The 17156-nt window shown below is 42.2% G+C and overlaps 1 protein-coding gene across 2 annotated transcripts in view; it reads right to left on the reverse strand.

The window, feature by feature from the left end:
• Window positions 1-3322: 3322 nt before the first annotated feature.
• The window catches only part of LOC119163685 (uncharacterized), a 295971-nt gene continuing 282137 nt past the window's right edge, over window positions 3323-17156 (reverse strand). For both annotated transcript variants that reach the window (XM_075873441.1, XM_075873442.1), the window contains exons 12-19: window positions 14500-14686; window positions 13800-13922; window positions 11601-11695; window positions 10358-10482; window positions 8502-8770; window positions 7882-7951; window positions 6925-7645; window positions 3323-5964 (exon numbers count right to left, since the gene is read on the reverse strand). In XM_075873441.1, coding sequence (XP_075729556.1) covers window positions 5443-5964; window positions 6925-7645; window positions 7882-7951; window positions 8502-8770; window positions 10358-10482; window positions 11601-11695; window positions 13800-13922; window positions 14500-14686 — 2112 coding nt within the window. In that variant the 3' untranslated portion in view covers window positions 3323-5442. The remainder of the gene's footprint in view (window positions 5965-6924; window positions 7646-7881; window positions 7952-8501; window positions 8771-10357; window positions 10483-11600; window positions 11696-13799; window positions 13923-14499; window positions 14687-17156) is intronic.

A 17156-nucleotide genomic window follows, 5' to 3' on the forward strand; every position in this document is an offset into this window, starting at 1 on the left:
AAACGAACACGTTTTGATTACTGATTCACACATTTCTTTCTTCCTCCTGAATACACCTACATTATCACGACTCCACATTCCTTTTCAGAATTGGTTATACAGGGGCACAATGATGCGTTCGGACGGAGTGAATTTTTTGGAAGTCTTGGTTTAAAAAAAAACGTGTATTGAGGTAAACACTATAACACCGCTCACCCGAATGGATTTATCAATGGGTGAACTTACCCGCGCTTCACAAAAGTTTAGCTTGGAATATCGCATTGCCATAGCGCAGCTCAGTTGGAGCCTGAAGAAAAGATGCAAACGTGAAGAACGGAAACACAGACACCAGGACTGTTGTCTTCACTGTTGCATGTTTTCTTAATGCCACCAACCTGTTCCATAGCAATACAATATTATAATGCACGATCTCGCCCAATCTGCAGTACTTGCCGATGAGCATAGAAGTTGGCGCGCTGACACAGGCACAAGAGATCTAGAAGCACACACGCTTATGTTCTTCATATGTCTTGTTTGTATCTACTTGTCAGCATGTTTTATGAATTGGAGCCAAGTGTGCTGATTCTCTGGCACTTCAAGGTAAAACTCCTTGTGTTCGAATTGCCATGAAAATCACTTCATGCTTAGCTCTGATTACGGAAAAGTCTGATTTTGGGTTACCGCCTACCTAAGCATCGTACGCTTCCGTTGTGTAACGGAGTCTAATGTGCGGTACCTTATGTCTGATTTTGGATCGGCATAAGCCCTACGAAAAACTGCATAACCCCAAAAAAATTTGAATGATAAAAAGTCCCCGCAATTTAGAATCATACTTCCCCTGTCTTTATTCAATTCTCGTTCCTAGTTTTGGTTGATTCCTTCAGTTACAGGTTCCTATACTCGTTTTTTGAATAACTTATGGTTTTAAGATTGACTTTTTTTTCGAATCATTTCTAGAATTCACTTCCAATAACCCCATTCATTTCTGGCTTAGACATTCCGTATATCCGAAATACGACAAAATTGTTTAAAATGAAGATGAAACAAACAAAGCTTGTTTTTACTGCGAATTGATTAAATGACTAGTCAGAAAAGTTCTTTTAATAAGTTGACGCACATCCTGGCATGTTGTGTTGCAAAGAAAGGCATGTTTACCCAATTTCCAGATCAATCACTCTAACCAACACCTTGCTACTTAACCGTCGTTTTGACGAACTTGATGACGCGCAAGTAAATTCACCCTTTTGAAAAGCGATGAAAGTGATTGGCCTCTTATGTTACAAACACACTGAATCGTACACACACAACACACGTATATGGAGGCACGCCTAGAACATAGCAAATTTTAAGATGCAAGAAAAATGACTAAATAGGCCAACCCACAAGAGTGACTCTGTAGCAAAAAAAAAAATGTTCCACTAACCTCATTTTTATACAGGGCACATTAAAAAAATGACAACGGATGCATGACGACTCGGTTTCTTCTAAATACTGTAAAACCATTACCGCTTGGTATAACGGGAAACAGTTAACGCAATGAATGTACGTTAACGTTAGCGTCAGGTTCTGCAAACGTAGCATGTAGAGAACGTTAACGCTGCCCGAACTTTACGAACGAATGCTATTTCCGAAACATAGCGTTCAACGCTAACGCAAGAAAGATATACTGTACGTAGAACAAGATGGCGGTGACTGTTGACGCGAGATCTAACCACTTCGAATCTTTATAGTCGTCAGGTTGCATTGTTAAACTTCTTCACTCCCGAATACTGATCGAATTCGATTTAGATTTGAGTAATCAGGCTTTGCTAGCTGTATACTGCATAAACGAGCTAGGTTTGGGACTTTATTTTGGGCCAGAAAGATAAAACAAATGGCTACAACGTTACCGCATGTTTTCGGTAGCCGCGAAAAGATGGCGACGCTGAATTCGTTCGCTTGTTTCCAAGATAAGGCCATTGCGTCCAGAAGTAAAGCTGAGCCAGGTTGTAGGGGTATTGATAAACATGGGTCCAAAGAAAGCGATGTGTTTCGGGCCATCAGACGTAACACTGAAGCAAACGCGGCACGGAGACGCACCAACAGTGACTTCTGGCCAACTAGAATCAGTGGCGAAGTTGAGGTTTCTACAGGGCACATAGTGTTTTTATATTCACTTGGCGCCGTAGGCGTTTGCGTTTGCGTCTGCGGGAATGCATTCCGCTGTACTAAAAGAGCCCCAGTTTACATACACCACGTTCCTTTTTAGCGTTAGCTTTGAGACGCACTATAACGTTAACGCAAGCGTCTTCCGCCCCGATATACTATCTCACTCCTCAAGCAGCACACCGTGCCCCTTCTCAGTACCAGCACTTTTATTGTGCGACTCTGCGCAATTTCGTGAAGACAAGTTGAAACTCGCATCCGAAATTGTGAGGCCGAAACCGTATTAAAAAGAACTCTAGACACGTTAACCTGCAAACGTATTTTATCTCTATATAGGGCCTCACTGACATAAGCGAAACGAAGCAAGGAGCGATTCTGACAAATAAGCATTCGAATATATCTTAATATGATGAAATCAAACAATAATATTTGCATACCTGCGTGCGTTCTACCCTCGCCTTTACATCCACGTGTTCTCTTCAGCGAAGGCTGAGAATAGGTATAAACTATGTCTACTTTCAAACTTTATTGCCAGCGAAATTTGACTGACGCCATCGATTAGTTACGTAGTTCCTCTAGACAAGTTCAATAAACGGTTGTCGGAACATCAAACTAGCTCTTCTATTTCGCCCTCTGATTACTTCTCCTACAAAAGGCTAAGTGCGACGTCTCGCCTTTGCATATAATTCAGTATAGTACACAAACGCAAAACTACAATGCAAATAGTTTAGCTTTTCTCTCTCTTTTTTTTTAATTGTCTACAGAGTGGAGATTTGGCTATCCCTAGCTTTCCTCCGCAATTAATAATACATTGCGAATGCGGCTTCCTCCAACCCCCCGTTTTTTCCACACACTGAAATCCTCCCTAAGTTTGAATACGAGATCGCAGCCTGCCTGCCACAAAATTCTCAAATGCTTCACCGGTCAAATTCGCAATGCTGAAATTCCGATTGATGGTAAGTACTAACGTCGCTCCCGTGTCGACAGCAAGCCTACTTGGCGAAACATCGGATCCAGAGGTATTTTTTGCCCAATATCTTGTTACTTGAGGATTATATGTTCCCCTGAACTTTTGTGTTAACCTCTGATCAAAACTTAACACTATAGTGCAACGTCCAATCTCTGACAACACTCATTGCATTCAATGTTTAACATCTGGAGACACTAATTTTCAAGCAGGAAATCTTGGCAGTCTTGCTTCTCTCGTATGTTGTTCTGCATCAAGTTTATTCTCTCCTGTTTCTCTCTCGCGCACTCCATGAATTTTATTTCATTTCGTAGTTGACTACGGAGGATGGGTGATTTCAACTTATGCAGCCACGCATACCCAAAATCATTGCAACCAAAATCACGTATCAGAAAATAAAGACTTGCTAACACCGACTTGTGTGCACTTGAAGCATAGGAGTAAACAGTTATAGAGCTTCGAGAAAATTGTGATACCTTCTGCAGCAGACGGCATTCAGAAAAAGAAACAATTTTGACGTTGACATCATTTGTCGTTAGTTAAAGAATACATCGCGCTTCAAAACACACAAAAATTATGGCATATATATGTACACGCGCAAAAAGGAACTGACCTCTTTCGTGGCTATATTTACAGCAACACACGTTTTTCTGTTTTGTGACTGTATCGCTAATACAGTCCTTATTATGACTTATTCAATGTGATCTCCTCGATTTATCAGCACTTATAGCAAATTTTCTTTTCAGTGGTCGCTCAAATGGCTAACGCCTTTGTTTTAGCGAACCCTGTTCACGGTTCGTTGAGCCTAATGTTCTTATTTGTTAACCAGCACGTGAGTTTAAGAGAAAAACCTAAGTACGGTGTATAGATGGCTTCGACACAACTAATAAAGAGATTTTCTTTTGCAGATATTTGCAAGAATTGGGCAAACCTAAATATTGATTGTAAACTTGACGAAACGTAAAATTCATTGAACAAACCACAAAGCGAACACGCATTCTACAATGGAATATGATTGTTTTTGTGATATCTATCACCATAACATATTCAGTTCCCAGAAGTCAAGTGTGTTCTTCTAAGCAGCCGACAGTCACAAATACTCAGATACAAGATAATTTCGGTGAAACTTTTGTCACTTTATTATCAATTATGACTATTTATTTAAATCATCGAAAACATTTACTTTCGCCATCTAACTGATTTAGCGAAATTCCGAAAGAGCACATATTCGTACGGCTATTTTTAGACGTAGTTAACCCCAATAAAATATTTTCAGAGGTTTCTTCCTGGTCCACATAAAATAAATTTCGTACTCGAACGACAACAGCCTCAGTAAAACCTTAAAATGTTTGCTTGGCATTAATTTATACATTCAAATTCTCACAATCGCAAACACACATGGGCTCTGTCACTTAGCGATCACAATGACTTCCCAATGCGCATAAAATATACATGTCCTTAAAGTACCATCAATAGCAAATGTTCATATAGATTAATGTATCTGCGAAGTTAATTTAAATGCACTCCGTAAGTCTCGGGGCCACACTGACTTAACACATTTATACGTGAACACAGACACACACACACACACATAATATAGCGGTGCCTGCATCAACATCCCTCCCAGGATGTTCCGTATGTCTGATGACAGAAAAAAATATATAAAAAGGACCTTCGCTGTAGACGTGTTTCCTCTGCCATAGAATCTATTGGTTTTGATTTGTAGTAGACATAAGGCATTCGGGAATGGTTACGAGAAGGAAATACGGCACAGTCACTTTAAGCGTCCACACGAATCGCGTGGCGCAGAAATGGCTGAGATGATGCACAGGCCCATGGTCATGTCAGTAGTCTACGATCGTGGACAAAGGTCAGCGCTGAAGAATAGGCCTTTCGTGCGCGAGCAGTCTTTGTTGTGAAGAAACATAGAGCCTAAAACAAACAGTGGATGGCTCTTAAGGATGGCAGGGTCTTCGAGCCTTGCTTGGACGAGCGCTCTCACGTGAAGGTTGCTACGCAGTCCAACGACTGTGGAGTAGCACAAAAACAAATGCTTCCGGAACGCTGACACATGTACAGTCCAACACCGTCAGGTGGACAAGAAGCCTGTTTATTGCACCTAGCCCGGGATGACGGTAGTTTGCCTTCATGAAGTCCTCGCTTGCGAACCCGTTGCAATGTGTCTCACTTAGTGAGATGCTGAACAGAAGGCACCCAGTTCCGTTCTCCAGTCTATGTACTTTTGAAGAGCTGAGTTTGTTTACCCAGTTTCTTGGCGCAAAAAGCAATAGGCTGGCCTTCGTCATTGTCAAAAACTTGGGAAACACGACTAGGTCACCACTGCCGATTCTTCAAGAGGCTACTGAGATGCTTGTTCCTTCGGATGTCACGAACGAAGTCTCCTCTGTCATCTTTGTCGAGCCGCGCACAGCGTTGTGATCCGGAACGACTACGTTCGCATCCCCAGCCATGACCGCTGTAGTGGCACATGTGGTGTTCCAGGACCTCGGTAGTTCTGGAATTTTAGGCGTGCTGGCTGGCACGGGCGAAGACCTCTGGAAAGTGCTGAATGATTCCAGCTTTGGCTTGTCCAACGGAGAGTGCACTACGCCATTAACGCGCATGGGGGTAGCATCGGCTTCCGTGTAGGCGAACAAGATGTGAGCCTTCTGGTTAGCACCCAGACCCAGTGTCGTGACCGTGCTTCGTGAGTCGTCGTCCATGTACTTCAGCGAGTCAAGTGCGCTGACACCATGGCTCTTCATTTGGTGCTCCTGGCCAGCATAGAGGTCAGGTACGAGGGACGTAACTTGGTCTTCGGACGAGTAGAATTCCTTCTGGTTCGGTTTGGCACGAAGTTCGTCGGCTGTTGCCTGGAAATGCAGAACAGTGGTAGCATAACATTTTAAGCAACAGATTACATATTGAACACTTCCATAACTATCTACTTCTTAGGAAGTGAAAGAGCTTACTGCCCAATAATATTGCCTAAATAAACAAAATAATTTTGTTGAAGTGGTTCTCGAGTGGTATATTCTATCACATTGCTCAAAAGGAAAACAATCGTATTAGTATGGTTGTACTTTGAGTATTCTAAATATTACAAGTTGTGTATAATCATTCTATAACACCCAGCTAACAAACAGCACTATTTGATCCACGGACTCCAAGTGCTAAGATTACCAGAATGCTTAGATAAGCATTGGCTAATGAGCTCACTTGGGCAGGATGTGCGTTTATAGCATTGGCGAAAAAATACTGGTCCAGTGTGTAGCATTCACAGAAGGTGAAGTTGTCATTATAAAGCTCAAAGATACATGGCTCAATCATTCGGTTATAAGCAAGTGGTGTGGGTCTCTAACGGCAATATTAACGGTCACATGCGTTTCTCTTTTGAAGCATATGCGCATTCAAACATCAAACCTTATACAATGTATTAGTCATTTATTTTGTTTTCTTTGTGAATTCCTAAGCAGAAAAGCAAAGGGCTTGGGATTGGAAGGAAGAAAACATGGAGAGAAAGGAAAGCCAAGAATGTTAACTAGTTTAGCATAACTGGTGGGCTAACCTGTGCAGCAGTTGGATGTTGAAGATGGTTGCTTTCGTTAAGCGTAGCAGAGTAAATAGAATAAAGAAACTGTCCTAGAAGAATTTTCTTCCGAGTTTAATTCCACAGATGAAGTGTCAGTTCAGTAGATGCATTGAAGCAAGGTGCGCCCAGAATATAATCGCACATGTACATACATGCTTGTTGTGTTACCAAGGAATCAGTCTCAATAGGTGCCTTAGCACCGCCCCCGCCTGAACCATTATTGAAATGTGGAAACACGTACCTTGGAGGAGGCCTTTTCTTTCCTATTCAGAATGCTTGTGTTCTTGTCAGCCCTCTGCAGGTTACAATTCTTCAGCAAGCTGCCCACACTAGAAAAGCGCGATAGCCTCGTGGGGTCGTGAGCACTGACTGGACTACCGCTTCCGGTTCCCTTGTTCCACATGTTGCTGTTGAACACAACAGTACTCGTGCTGTCAGTGTTGTTGGACGTGACCCGCACCATCGACGAGTGGCTATTGCGCTTTGGATTAGAGTAGGCACTCCAGGAGGCGACCTGCGGTGCTGGCCCACGGTTCTTCTTGAACGTCCCCGTGGTGGCGAGCTGAGCCCAGGCTGCTCGGGCTTCCGGATACTGGAGCACCCTCACCACGAAGATGAGGAAACCCTGCATCGAGTTGCACACGCAGAAGACGTACTGGAACACGGTCCTGGCTTCGCCGACGGCGAAGACACCGAAGATCCACGTGACGCCGAGCAGGGTCATTACGGTGAAGGCACCGCGAACTTGTGCCGCGGTGATTGGTAGTGGGTTGGCGGTGCCGGAGTTGGAAGATGAGGTCGAGTTGTGGTTGGAGGATTTGGAGGTGGCTCCCGACATTCGCGGCTTGAACAGCACCCGCGTCACCATGATGAAGACGAGCAGGTTGACGAAAAGGATGAAGCAGGAGATGCCGAGGAATGCGATGTAGTAAATGAGGGGATTTCTGGATGATATCACGCAGCTAGACAAAAAAAGCAAAAAGAACAATGCGATGAAAGTTTGCGATGGTGAGTAACATGAATTGCATTGAACTAAAGCTCATCTGGCCGAGAAGTAATGACATAATACAAACTTACATTATCATATCGCTAATTATATTTGTCTTGTAGTTCTCTTATGTGAATGACATATCTAATTAATCACGTGACATGTAGAGCTAGCACATCAAAAGAAAAGCATCAGCATGTCATTGCTTACTAGTCATCTTGGCTTCTGTAAGGCTCCAAATCTATGGCCATGCAGGTGCCAACGATGACTGCTGGAATACCTGTGAAAGAGAAAAGGAACCAATGAAAACAATTAGTCAAGCCTTAGCTGAAAGAACACTAATAACGGTCTCATTATAAAACGAATGGGCTGAGTGAAGTGCCGTACTGTATTCTTGGCACGTGCAACTAGCAACAAATGATGCTTTTCTTTTCTCCAATCATTCCTAGTTAGGCACTTACTTTTGGCAGTTCGAATATCACAAAAATGCACCGTTCTATGAATAAAACTGCCCCAAAGTCGTCGGTCAACACATATATTATATACATACCCTATCGTGCCTTAGGAGAACTTAATGTGAGAAAATATAACTATAAGTGTAATTACTGAAAATAATTATCACACGCTCTCTTCTATGTGGCCCTTCAGATCAGCTTCGGCAGTGCGACAAAATAGAAAAGTAAGTGAAGGAATAATCTTAGGACATAACCACTGAGGTGTGAGTGCTGCCCTCGGGCAGTAGTCTTTCTTTTGTTTATCCTAATCATCCAGGTCAAGAGATAGACAGCACTTTGCAGGGAGCAGGTAAAATCGAGAAACTCGGTAATTACCCCAGGCGACGAGAACGCGCTTGAGCATGAAGCACGTCTCCGAGGACGCGAAGACGTGCACGAGCATCTGGTACATGTTGGCCGCCTCGACACCCATCCAGGTGAGACAGGCTAGCAAGAAGTAGTGCGTGGCCACGGCCGTGCCCAGGCACAACTCGATCCTGGGAAATCGTTGGTGCAGAGATCCCACAAGAAAGGCCATGTTCAGCAGGAGCATGGCCGAGCACAGGTTGAGCAGGATCTTGCCCGAGTGGTCTTTGTTGAGGCACCTGTCATGGCAGACAAGGAACGCGAGCGTGCACGTCCGTCTTGATTTGGTACATAGAAACTTTGCGGTTATTCTCATTACACATTGAGGTCTATTCAGCGTTTCTTATGTAAGGTGATAAGAAAAAAGCGTTTGACGACTTCGAGTAGTATTTATACTCCACTACGGAGAACGGCGAGCTCTCCCTGTCATAATTTTTATAGATCAATACATTGCTACATAGTTACCGTAGGAACTTAATTGTCGACTGTTTGCACAGGGTGATAAGGGAGTCCCACACTAGCTCGTTTCTGACAGCCACACAGCATTCCCGTGTCTGTTGCAGCCTAAGATTAGAGACCTTCGTAATCTGGCGTTCTATTTTCAGGAGCATGGCGATTAGGTGTATTTACTTCCACGCCTGCAGCAGCCTTAAAAAACATTCTGTCGTACACAATATTACGCTCACTAAATTAAGGCAAGCCGTCTCGTTTAAAAACTTGAACCAGCGGCAATCACTGTTGAGCAATTATTTACCTTCTAAAACATTTTTCACTACAAATACTTTCGGGAACATGCTCAACAAAACTTTTTCAAAACACTGCTGTACACAATCTAGTGTGCTTTCGAGAAAAAACCAGGGTATCAAAATAATTCTGAATTTCATAAAAATTATTGTTCACTTTGTTAATTATTTCCAGATACCTTAAGTGACGTAACTTCAATGTTTTTGTTTCTCATGACGGCTGTGTTTGAAGTACAGGCAAGTACTTAGTGACTCCTGTGTGGTCACTTTCTGTAAAGAACTGTAAGCCTTCTTATGAGCGTGCCCCGCCGCGATGGCCTAGTGGCTAAGATACTCGGCTGCTGACCCGCAAGTCGCGGGATTGAATCCCGGCTGCGGCGGCTGCATTTCCGATGGAGGCGGAAATGTTGTAGGCCCATGTGCTAAGATTTGGGTGCACGTTAAAAAAACCCCAGGTGGTCAAAATTTCCGGAGTCCTCCACTATGGCGTCTCTCATAATCATACGGTGGTTGTGGGACGTTAAACCCCACATATCATCATCATCATTCTGATAAGCGTGAACTGTTGCTTGTGCGCAAGCCTTGTTGTTCGCCAATAGACATTGTTTTCCTGAACAGAAATTTGTCGTTTGTGGGTTTCGCTCTACTTTATGGTTATTAATAAATTTATAATGTAAAGTAATATGCCTTAAAATTAGAGTAGGCATAGCATTGCCTTGGGTACAACCTCTCTTTAGAGACACTGCATAACAAAACACATGAGATATGTCTTCTTTGGAGTAATATCCCTGGACACATTCTTTACTTTTGTTCTACGAATGTAACCACCACTAAACATCACCTCAGGCCCGTAGCCAGAGAACAAGGGGGGGGGGGGGGCTAATATTTGGATACAGCGGAAGTCTTTGCCTGGAATAAATGATGCAAAAATAAGTTCTTCAGGGCCTGCAAAAAGTGCCCCCCCCCCCCCCCCCCCCCGCCTCGATAAAGATGCCTGTCTATGGCCCTGCATCAGCTAGAATTACGCAATTTTGTTACTAAGATGCGCACTCGTTTGAAGCGAATCATTTGGGATCTACTCACCTGAAGAGGGAGTAGGTGAGAATGGTGAAGAAAAGTCCGACAATCGACATGATACATCCAACGTAGGATATGAGTGAGAGAATGCGGTAGTGGTGGGGTGCCAGTGCCGTTCCGGGTAGTGGATCCTACATGAAAATAAGAAAGCGTAAATAATGATTGCAGGCGTACACGCAAAGGCTTATTTTTTTTAATCCGATGCAGAGTACATTTCATGCCTTTCGATTCCCTAAATTTTTAGAAGTATAATTCCACGTGCATTCAAGTAGCACTTTTTTTAGTAGCACCAGACATTAGTCATGAAATCTGGTATAACTGCTGTGAGTGCAAACAATGTGTAGCGTGAGCTAGATGTGTCATTTTTGTAGCACTACAAATAGTAATGCCAACATTGAGCCTGTTTTAAACTGTTCTTGATAAGCAGTTGTTGCCCAGAACAAATCATAATGGTAACCAGCTTATTGTATAGAAACAGAGAAAAAATACATAATTATTCTTGTTACTACTGCTCTAACAACTTTTCTTTGGTAGATGCTTTTAAAAGAAGCTAACACCCACAACCGGTGCTGTAGAGGCATTTATTCTTGCATAAAAAGGTGTAACTACATCAGAACAACGATAAGAAAAACAGGTATTTTATTCACAGCTAAATAAGTCGACAAATTAAATACTAGAACAAGTCATTGAGATTCACCATTTAGCACATCTTAATCGATTAGCATTAATTTATGATGTAACGTAGTAAAGCACTCAACATACATGGAAGCTTCACTTTCACAAAACTCTCTTGAACACTGTTAGCGCTTTCTCACTCATTTGTGCGTTCACGGTACACACTTTCAATAACTGCAGTTTCCTCCTGAACCCTTCCATTCGAATACGGTCATGCGATGGTCATAGCGTAGATACATAAAAAATTGTTAGCTTTTTCATGCCCCAGCATAACTAAAGAAGAAGGATGGGCTAAATTTTGGTAGCTGTTTACCGGGCTCATTATCGAAAAAAAGTTTTTGGGGAAGTAATTTCTCCCATTATTATGTTATTCTATATCTTTAAAACAACGTAAAGAAGAATGATCACCTAACAATCAGCAACTGTAAACACACAAATCACTGCTATATAATGCATACATTGTCACACACGTTCACAAATGAAAAATTACCAATGTGACGTAATGATTAATTTAAGGCGATGCCACGGCATTTAACAAAAGACTGAACAACGCCCGTTCAACAAAATCACGTACCAGAAGTAAGGAGAACGCAGTCATGTGAGTCGATGTGCAAACGGTGACGTTTCCCGACAGATTGGTTGTTACGCCAACAGTAGACCATTGTTTACCTGAGAAACAAAGCATGACTTGAGAAGACTGTGAGCAACGCCTGAAGCTAGCTACAAAATTTTTTCCCGATATAAGGGACGCTTTTAAAACATTCAGAACAGCACCCGAGGCGAAATTGTTCCAGTGAAAGAGAGAAATAAAGGGGGGGGGGAGACACATAAACTAGATGCGAAAAAAAAGCCGGTTAACCAAAAAGTAAATATTCAGTTCGGGACCCTACAATAAGCAAGTGCAGAGCATAGAAAGAAAAGACTGAAAACAACATTAACAAAGCAGTGGTGAAAAACACATGGACGCCAAAACGTCTTCCGCCCCTATGCCTGGCAGATTAAATTTTGGTGCCATCAAGACTACCTCCGTACAAATGTTATTACACGAAATGAGAATTCCGCTTAGCTTACCACCAGCTTTTATTGGTTAACACTTTCATCTCTATTTCAACCACTACCGTGACGTTATTTGGTGGCACGTAAACTATTTTATTGTTATTTATTCTTTACTTTCTTACAATCAGTCGGCAAGCGTTTCGTTCTACTTCCTTCCGAGTGTGGTGTGCTAGGTCAATGTAGCTTACGACTAGTTTTTATTTTTGTGGCTTTTTGTCTCTCACACGTGCTCAAGTACGCACGCTTGCACACACATGGGGACACACACACACGCCCACTGCAAACCATTTTAAACATTTAAGGGTGCATATACGATAAAGCACCTATTTTTTGTCAGAATTATTCGAAAGAGTTAATTTTAAGTGAACTAATCATTTGTACCCCCAATTGTCATTCTGGGGTGTTCTAGAGCTGTATGTTCCCAAATAAGAACCAAGGGTGTTTCTTTGAATGTTACACCTATTATAAATATATATATTTTTAGAGCATCAATACATGCCATGTCTCAACGAATTCAATCAAACCGAATGGCGAACTTTTGGTGAAATGATTGATCTTTCTGCATTTGTTTTCATTTCTCGCTTCATTCGCCAATATATATCGCGCTATATACTACGTTTCATATACCACCCCCTATATACATTTATTCGCAAGATCCCTCGCATGTTCAATGACTTAATTCGGGGGATGACTGTGCGATTCTTGTCAAAAATATTTTGCGTTCACTCGGGTCCATTCGTCATTAATTCTCACTGAAACAAGAGTAAACGCGATTATGTAGCACTTAAACATAATGCCCACACAGGTGCATACGTACACGCCAACCCATCAAACACACACTGGCATTCTTTATCCTAAAGAACTATGCAGTGCTTGGTCGCTTATTAACATGAAGAATATACACTTCGGCCCTCCACGATAGATTGCTGTGAAAGCATACCCGCTTGCATCACATAGAGTCGTCTCTCCAATTTCGCTATCAATCCATATTGTTGAGAAGGAGGCACCCCTTTTTTTTAGGCTGAATGCGGGCTTTCGGAGAGTGATTCACTAATGCATTTGCTTGCTGCGCTGTTGTGGCTGACAGTGCCGCCTGCGGCGGTTTCTGAGGCGTGGAAACCATCGAACGCTTTTCTCGTCGTCCTCGCTACAGCCCACAAATATCGTCTTGTGACATTCGAAACAAGCGTGTTATGAATGGTAAGTGGTTATATATCAGTGATAATGGGGAGAGTGAAGTCTGATTGCCCTCAATGCACATGCGAAGGTGCTACTGAGATGATATTTAGTAATTAGAACGTTATGTTATGACAGCAGATAACCAACATTAGGGCACGGTAGTCATTATTAAGTGAGCACTAGTTAGCAAAGCCACACACTAACAGCCAGAGAACACCGATTAACATTAGACAATACTTTTTCGCCAATCAGCCGATGTAACTTGAAGTTTACACTAGGTGATATTACCCAATATTCAGCGTGAATCAGCCAATAATACCTGATACTCATCTATACTAATAAATGCTAAAAGGAGGTGGGTAAATACAGTATGATAGGGTCGTAATTTGTCATTTATTGCTGGATAATTGCCAGGTAGTATATTGTGTAACTTTCTTTAGTTTAAACTATGAAATTTGATAAAGTGTTAGAATTAACGTGAGTTTTCTTGAGTTTGATGCCCATAATAAGAACAAACAGAAAGCAGCTTGGTACTCACGGTGTTCATCCCAGAAAGCGCACACGTATCTTCCAGCGCTGTAAGTAGGGTACGAGTAGATTAAAGGATCGGTGAGGTTTTCGATCTTGTGGTCTCCGATCTTGGCTGATAGCACCACTTGTCCTGTGAGCGTGAGGACAAAAACTATTAAAATTCGGGGTGTAGCATCCCGACACTATATCATAATATGAAAAATGCCATCGAGGAGAGCTCTGGATATAAAGACCACTCGGTGTTTTTTTAATGTGCACCAAGTACACGTGCCCTAAGCATTTCCGTCTCCTTGGAAAATGCAGCTGCCATGGTCGAGACTTTATCCTGTGACCTTTGGGTCAGCAGTCCATCGCTATAATCACGTTACAGCTGCCATGGTCGAGACTTTATCCTGTGACCTTTGGGTCAGCAGTCCATCGCTATAATCACGTTACAGACTATAGAGGTTGTCACCTCTATAGTCTGTGACAACCCATCGAGGTGAGGGATGCCGTAAATTGTCGTTCTACTTGGTTGTTCATGTTCGCGATTCTCCAGAACCTAGTATTATACAGATAAAGAGGGAAAGCTCTTCAAGCAAAAAAAAAAGTTTTTTGCCAGAATATTATTCAGGCGTTTCCATGATGCCACATGTAAATGAAGAGGATTCAGCGGTATACAATTTTATTGTCAAACACTGGAAGAGTATCGGGCTCCAACCACTCACCTGTGCTAACTAGGGAGGCGAGACCGTAACGATGTGGCCGGAAGAACTTGTCGTTCCTGTAGGACACGAAAGATATGCGTGGCCCTTTCTCCACTTCGTGAATGGGGCGATAGGCTTCACCAGCGGCCATGAGAGAGCTGTTGATGGCCATCGACAACGCCTCGAACGGGATAGTGATCACAATATTCTGGGCAGAAGTAGTGGTAGTACAACATGCATCATAACTCTGCGGATGTATGAGCCTTTATAATCAAGCTTGTCCTCGAACTTTCATGCAAATCAGGATTTTTTATTGGGCGAAATCTACATCAAAAACTCGTTCGAATAAGTTTGCAACGGCACATACTATCAACTTTCCTGTATAACAGTAGTAATCAATTAGTCGTAATTGATGCCATTTAATATTACCGATTTTGAAGAAAGGTGAGATTAGGTGCCGATAGAGGCTAATTTGAGCTTATTTTGGTTCTAGATTCGGCCCATTTTAAAAAGAGCTCTTGAAATGGCTCTGTCATATCCTAAAATGAGTAAATTGACGCAAGCTGTTTGAAATGCATGTTGAATCACTCAATATGCACTATAGCTACTTATCCCGACTTGTTTTGCTAGCGACCACTGAAAAAATGGGACGAACTTCACGCAAAAGAAGAGAAAGATGCCATCGATAGGTCCGTATTCACAAACCAACCTCGGCTTTACCTCAAGTTTTCCTCAACTTCCTGTTCTCTCTACATGCGTTATAAAGGTGCGAAGATAGTAACTGGGTGAAAGATAAGGACAAGACTGGTTTATGAGTACTGGTCTGATTTTATTATCATGCACAACAAAAATTTAACCGATAAGGAAAACTCAAAAAGAAGGTTGAGGTCGGTTTGAAAATTCGGGCCTTAGCATAGCGCGTACGATTTTATTTAAGTAATAAAAAGGCAGCAGTACAGGAAACAGAATCTTGCGATGAGAAATACAAAAACAGGGTGTGCGTACTGAAGCCAAAGTTTCGACAAGCTGGTAAAGACGATAGCCTTTCTTGGAAACTTGTCTGTCTTTCTGTCTGTCTGTACATTTGTCTGTTTGTCTGCCGTAACGATATCTCAAACGGCACCTTACAATTGCCAAACGCCCAACCCCATCCACAGCGCCCACCAATATTGCTCAAGTTTAAGCGTTCATACTTTGGCGATTGTCATTTAAAAAGCAATTATTGTGCATATCTGAGGCACCATAGCAACACGTCGATATTTTGTGTGTGTGTCTTTACATTAGAGAAGGCACACATAAGTAATTCTAAGGACCGTAGCATTTATCACGCTGCGCTGACAGTGCAACGTGATGCTCAAAAGGCAAGCGTTTCCAACGCTTTGCTAAGACGACACGGGAGTGACACGTGCCCGTCGCTTTGCGTTCTACACTTCATCGCCTCCGAGACAGGCGCTCATCTTTCTCCATGGGTGCGCACGCCGTCCTCCCTTTTCGAAGATAACTGCCAGATGGCGCTCGTGTCTAACGTGCCGCGATGCGCTCGTTCACCTTCGCTGCACGGATTGAGACTATGAATTCGATTCCCCGATTTTCTCGCAACGAACATCAAACAAAAGTTTCGTTCACTCTCTCCACATGTAAGACTATCGTCTTTCGACGACATTTGCAGTGAAACATGCAGATAGAGGGCCAAGTTTTTTTTTTTTTTGAGGCTTTAACGTTGCAGTTTTAACCTTAAAGAAGAAAACTTCGTCTGCCGAAACATCGAATCCAGAGCACACTCCCTAGTTGGAGCCTTGAAAAGACACTTAGGCTTGTCGAAACGTAATCTTCAGCCCACACACTCTGTTTACGAGGTTTTCATCATTAGGTAAGACGTATCAAATATAATAGTCAGTAATAATAATCTCAGTGGGCCATGGCGTAATATGAAGTTGTAGTTAGTTAGTAATATATTAGATACCAGAGGCACGAATGCACTATTTCTTTATCTCCTAGATATTTGTTTTCTCCTAAATGTTATGGTATAGTTTAGAGCAGTCCTACGTGTACATGGTTGCCTACTGTAACCGGTACTGCCTGCTATTAAGTGCGAAATTTCGGAAATCAAGAAATGCTATTATTATAATAAAGTTGATGCTCCTCTGCAAATAACAAATGTCTGTGGCGAGTTCAATAATGTGTTGTACAGAAATTTCAGACAACTAACTTTTAAGCTTGTGGAACTGCACTTCAGACAAGCAAGGCAAGGTAGTAAAGAATGGTATGCAATGCCTTAACAAGCGTATTGTCATGACTCACCCGAAGCTCAATTTGTTCAAGTTGTAGTATACTACCATAACGAGTATTGCATTTTTAGTACATCATCCTGTACATTCGAATTCTCACTTTGTAAAGCATTCAGTTTGTTTTGTTTACTTGTGCATTTGCCGAGAGCGACCTCTTTCGAACCATCATTCAAAAACATTGTGTTAACTATTTTTCGGGGTGATAGCATGCATTTTTGTACATTTACAAGTTGCAGTGTACTAAATTTATGAACCGACTATCCTAACAACAAGACATGTTAGTTCTCCATTTTTTTAACTGATGTATTGCAATGTGGTTTTGTATGCGTGAACTGTCACGAACTGCTCAACAACGGGGAATTTGTCGGTGTTGTTTTCATTTAGCAATCG

This window comes from Rhipicephalus microplus, chromosome 9 (genome assembly GCF_043290135.1).
Source record: "Rhipicephalus microplus isolate Deutch F79 chromosome 9, USDA_Rmic, whole genome shotgun sequence".
NCBI lineage: Eukaryota > Metazoa > Arthropoda > Arachnida > Ixodida > Ixodidae > Rhipicephalus > Rhipicephalus microplus.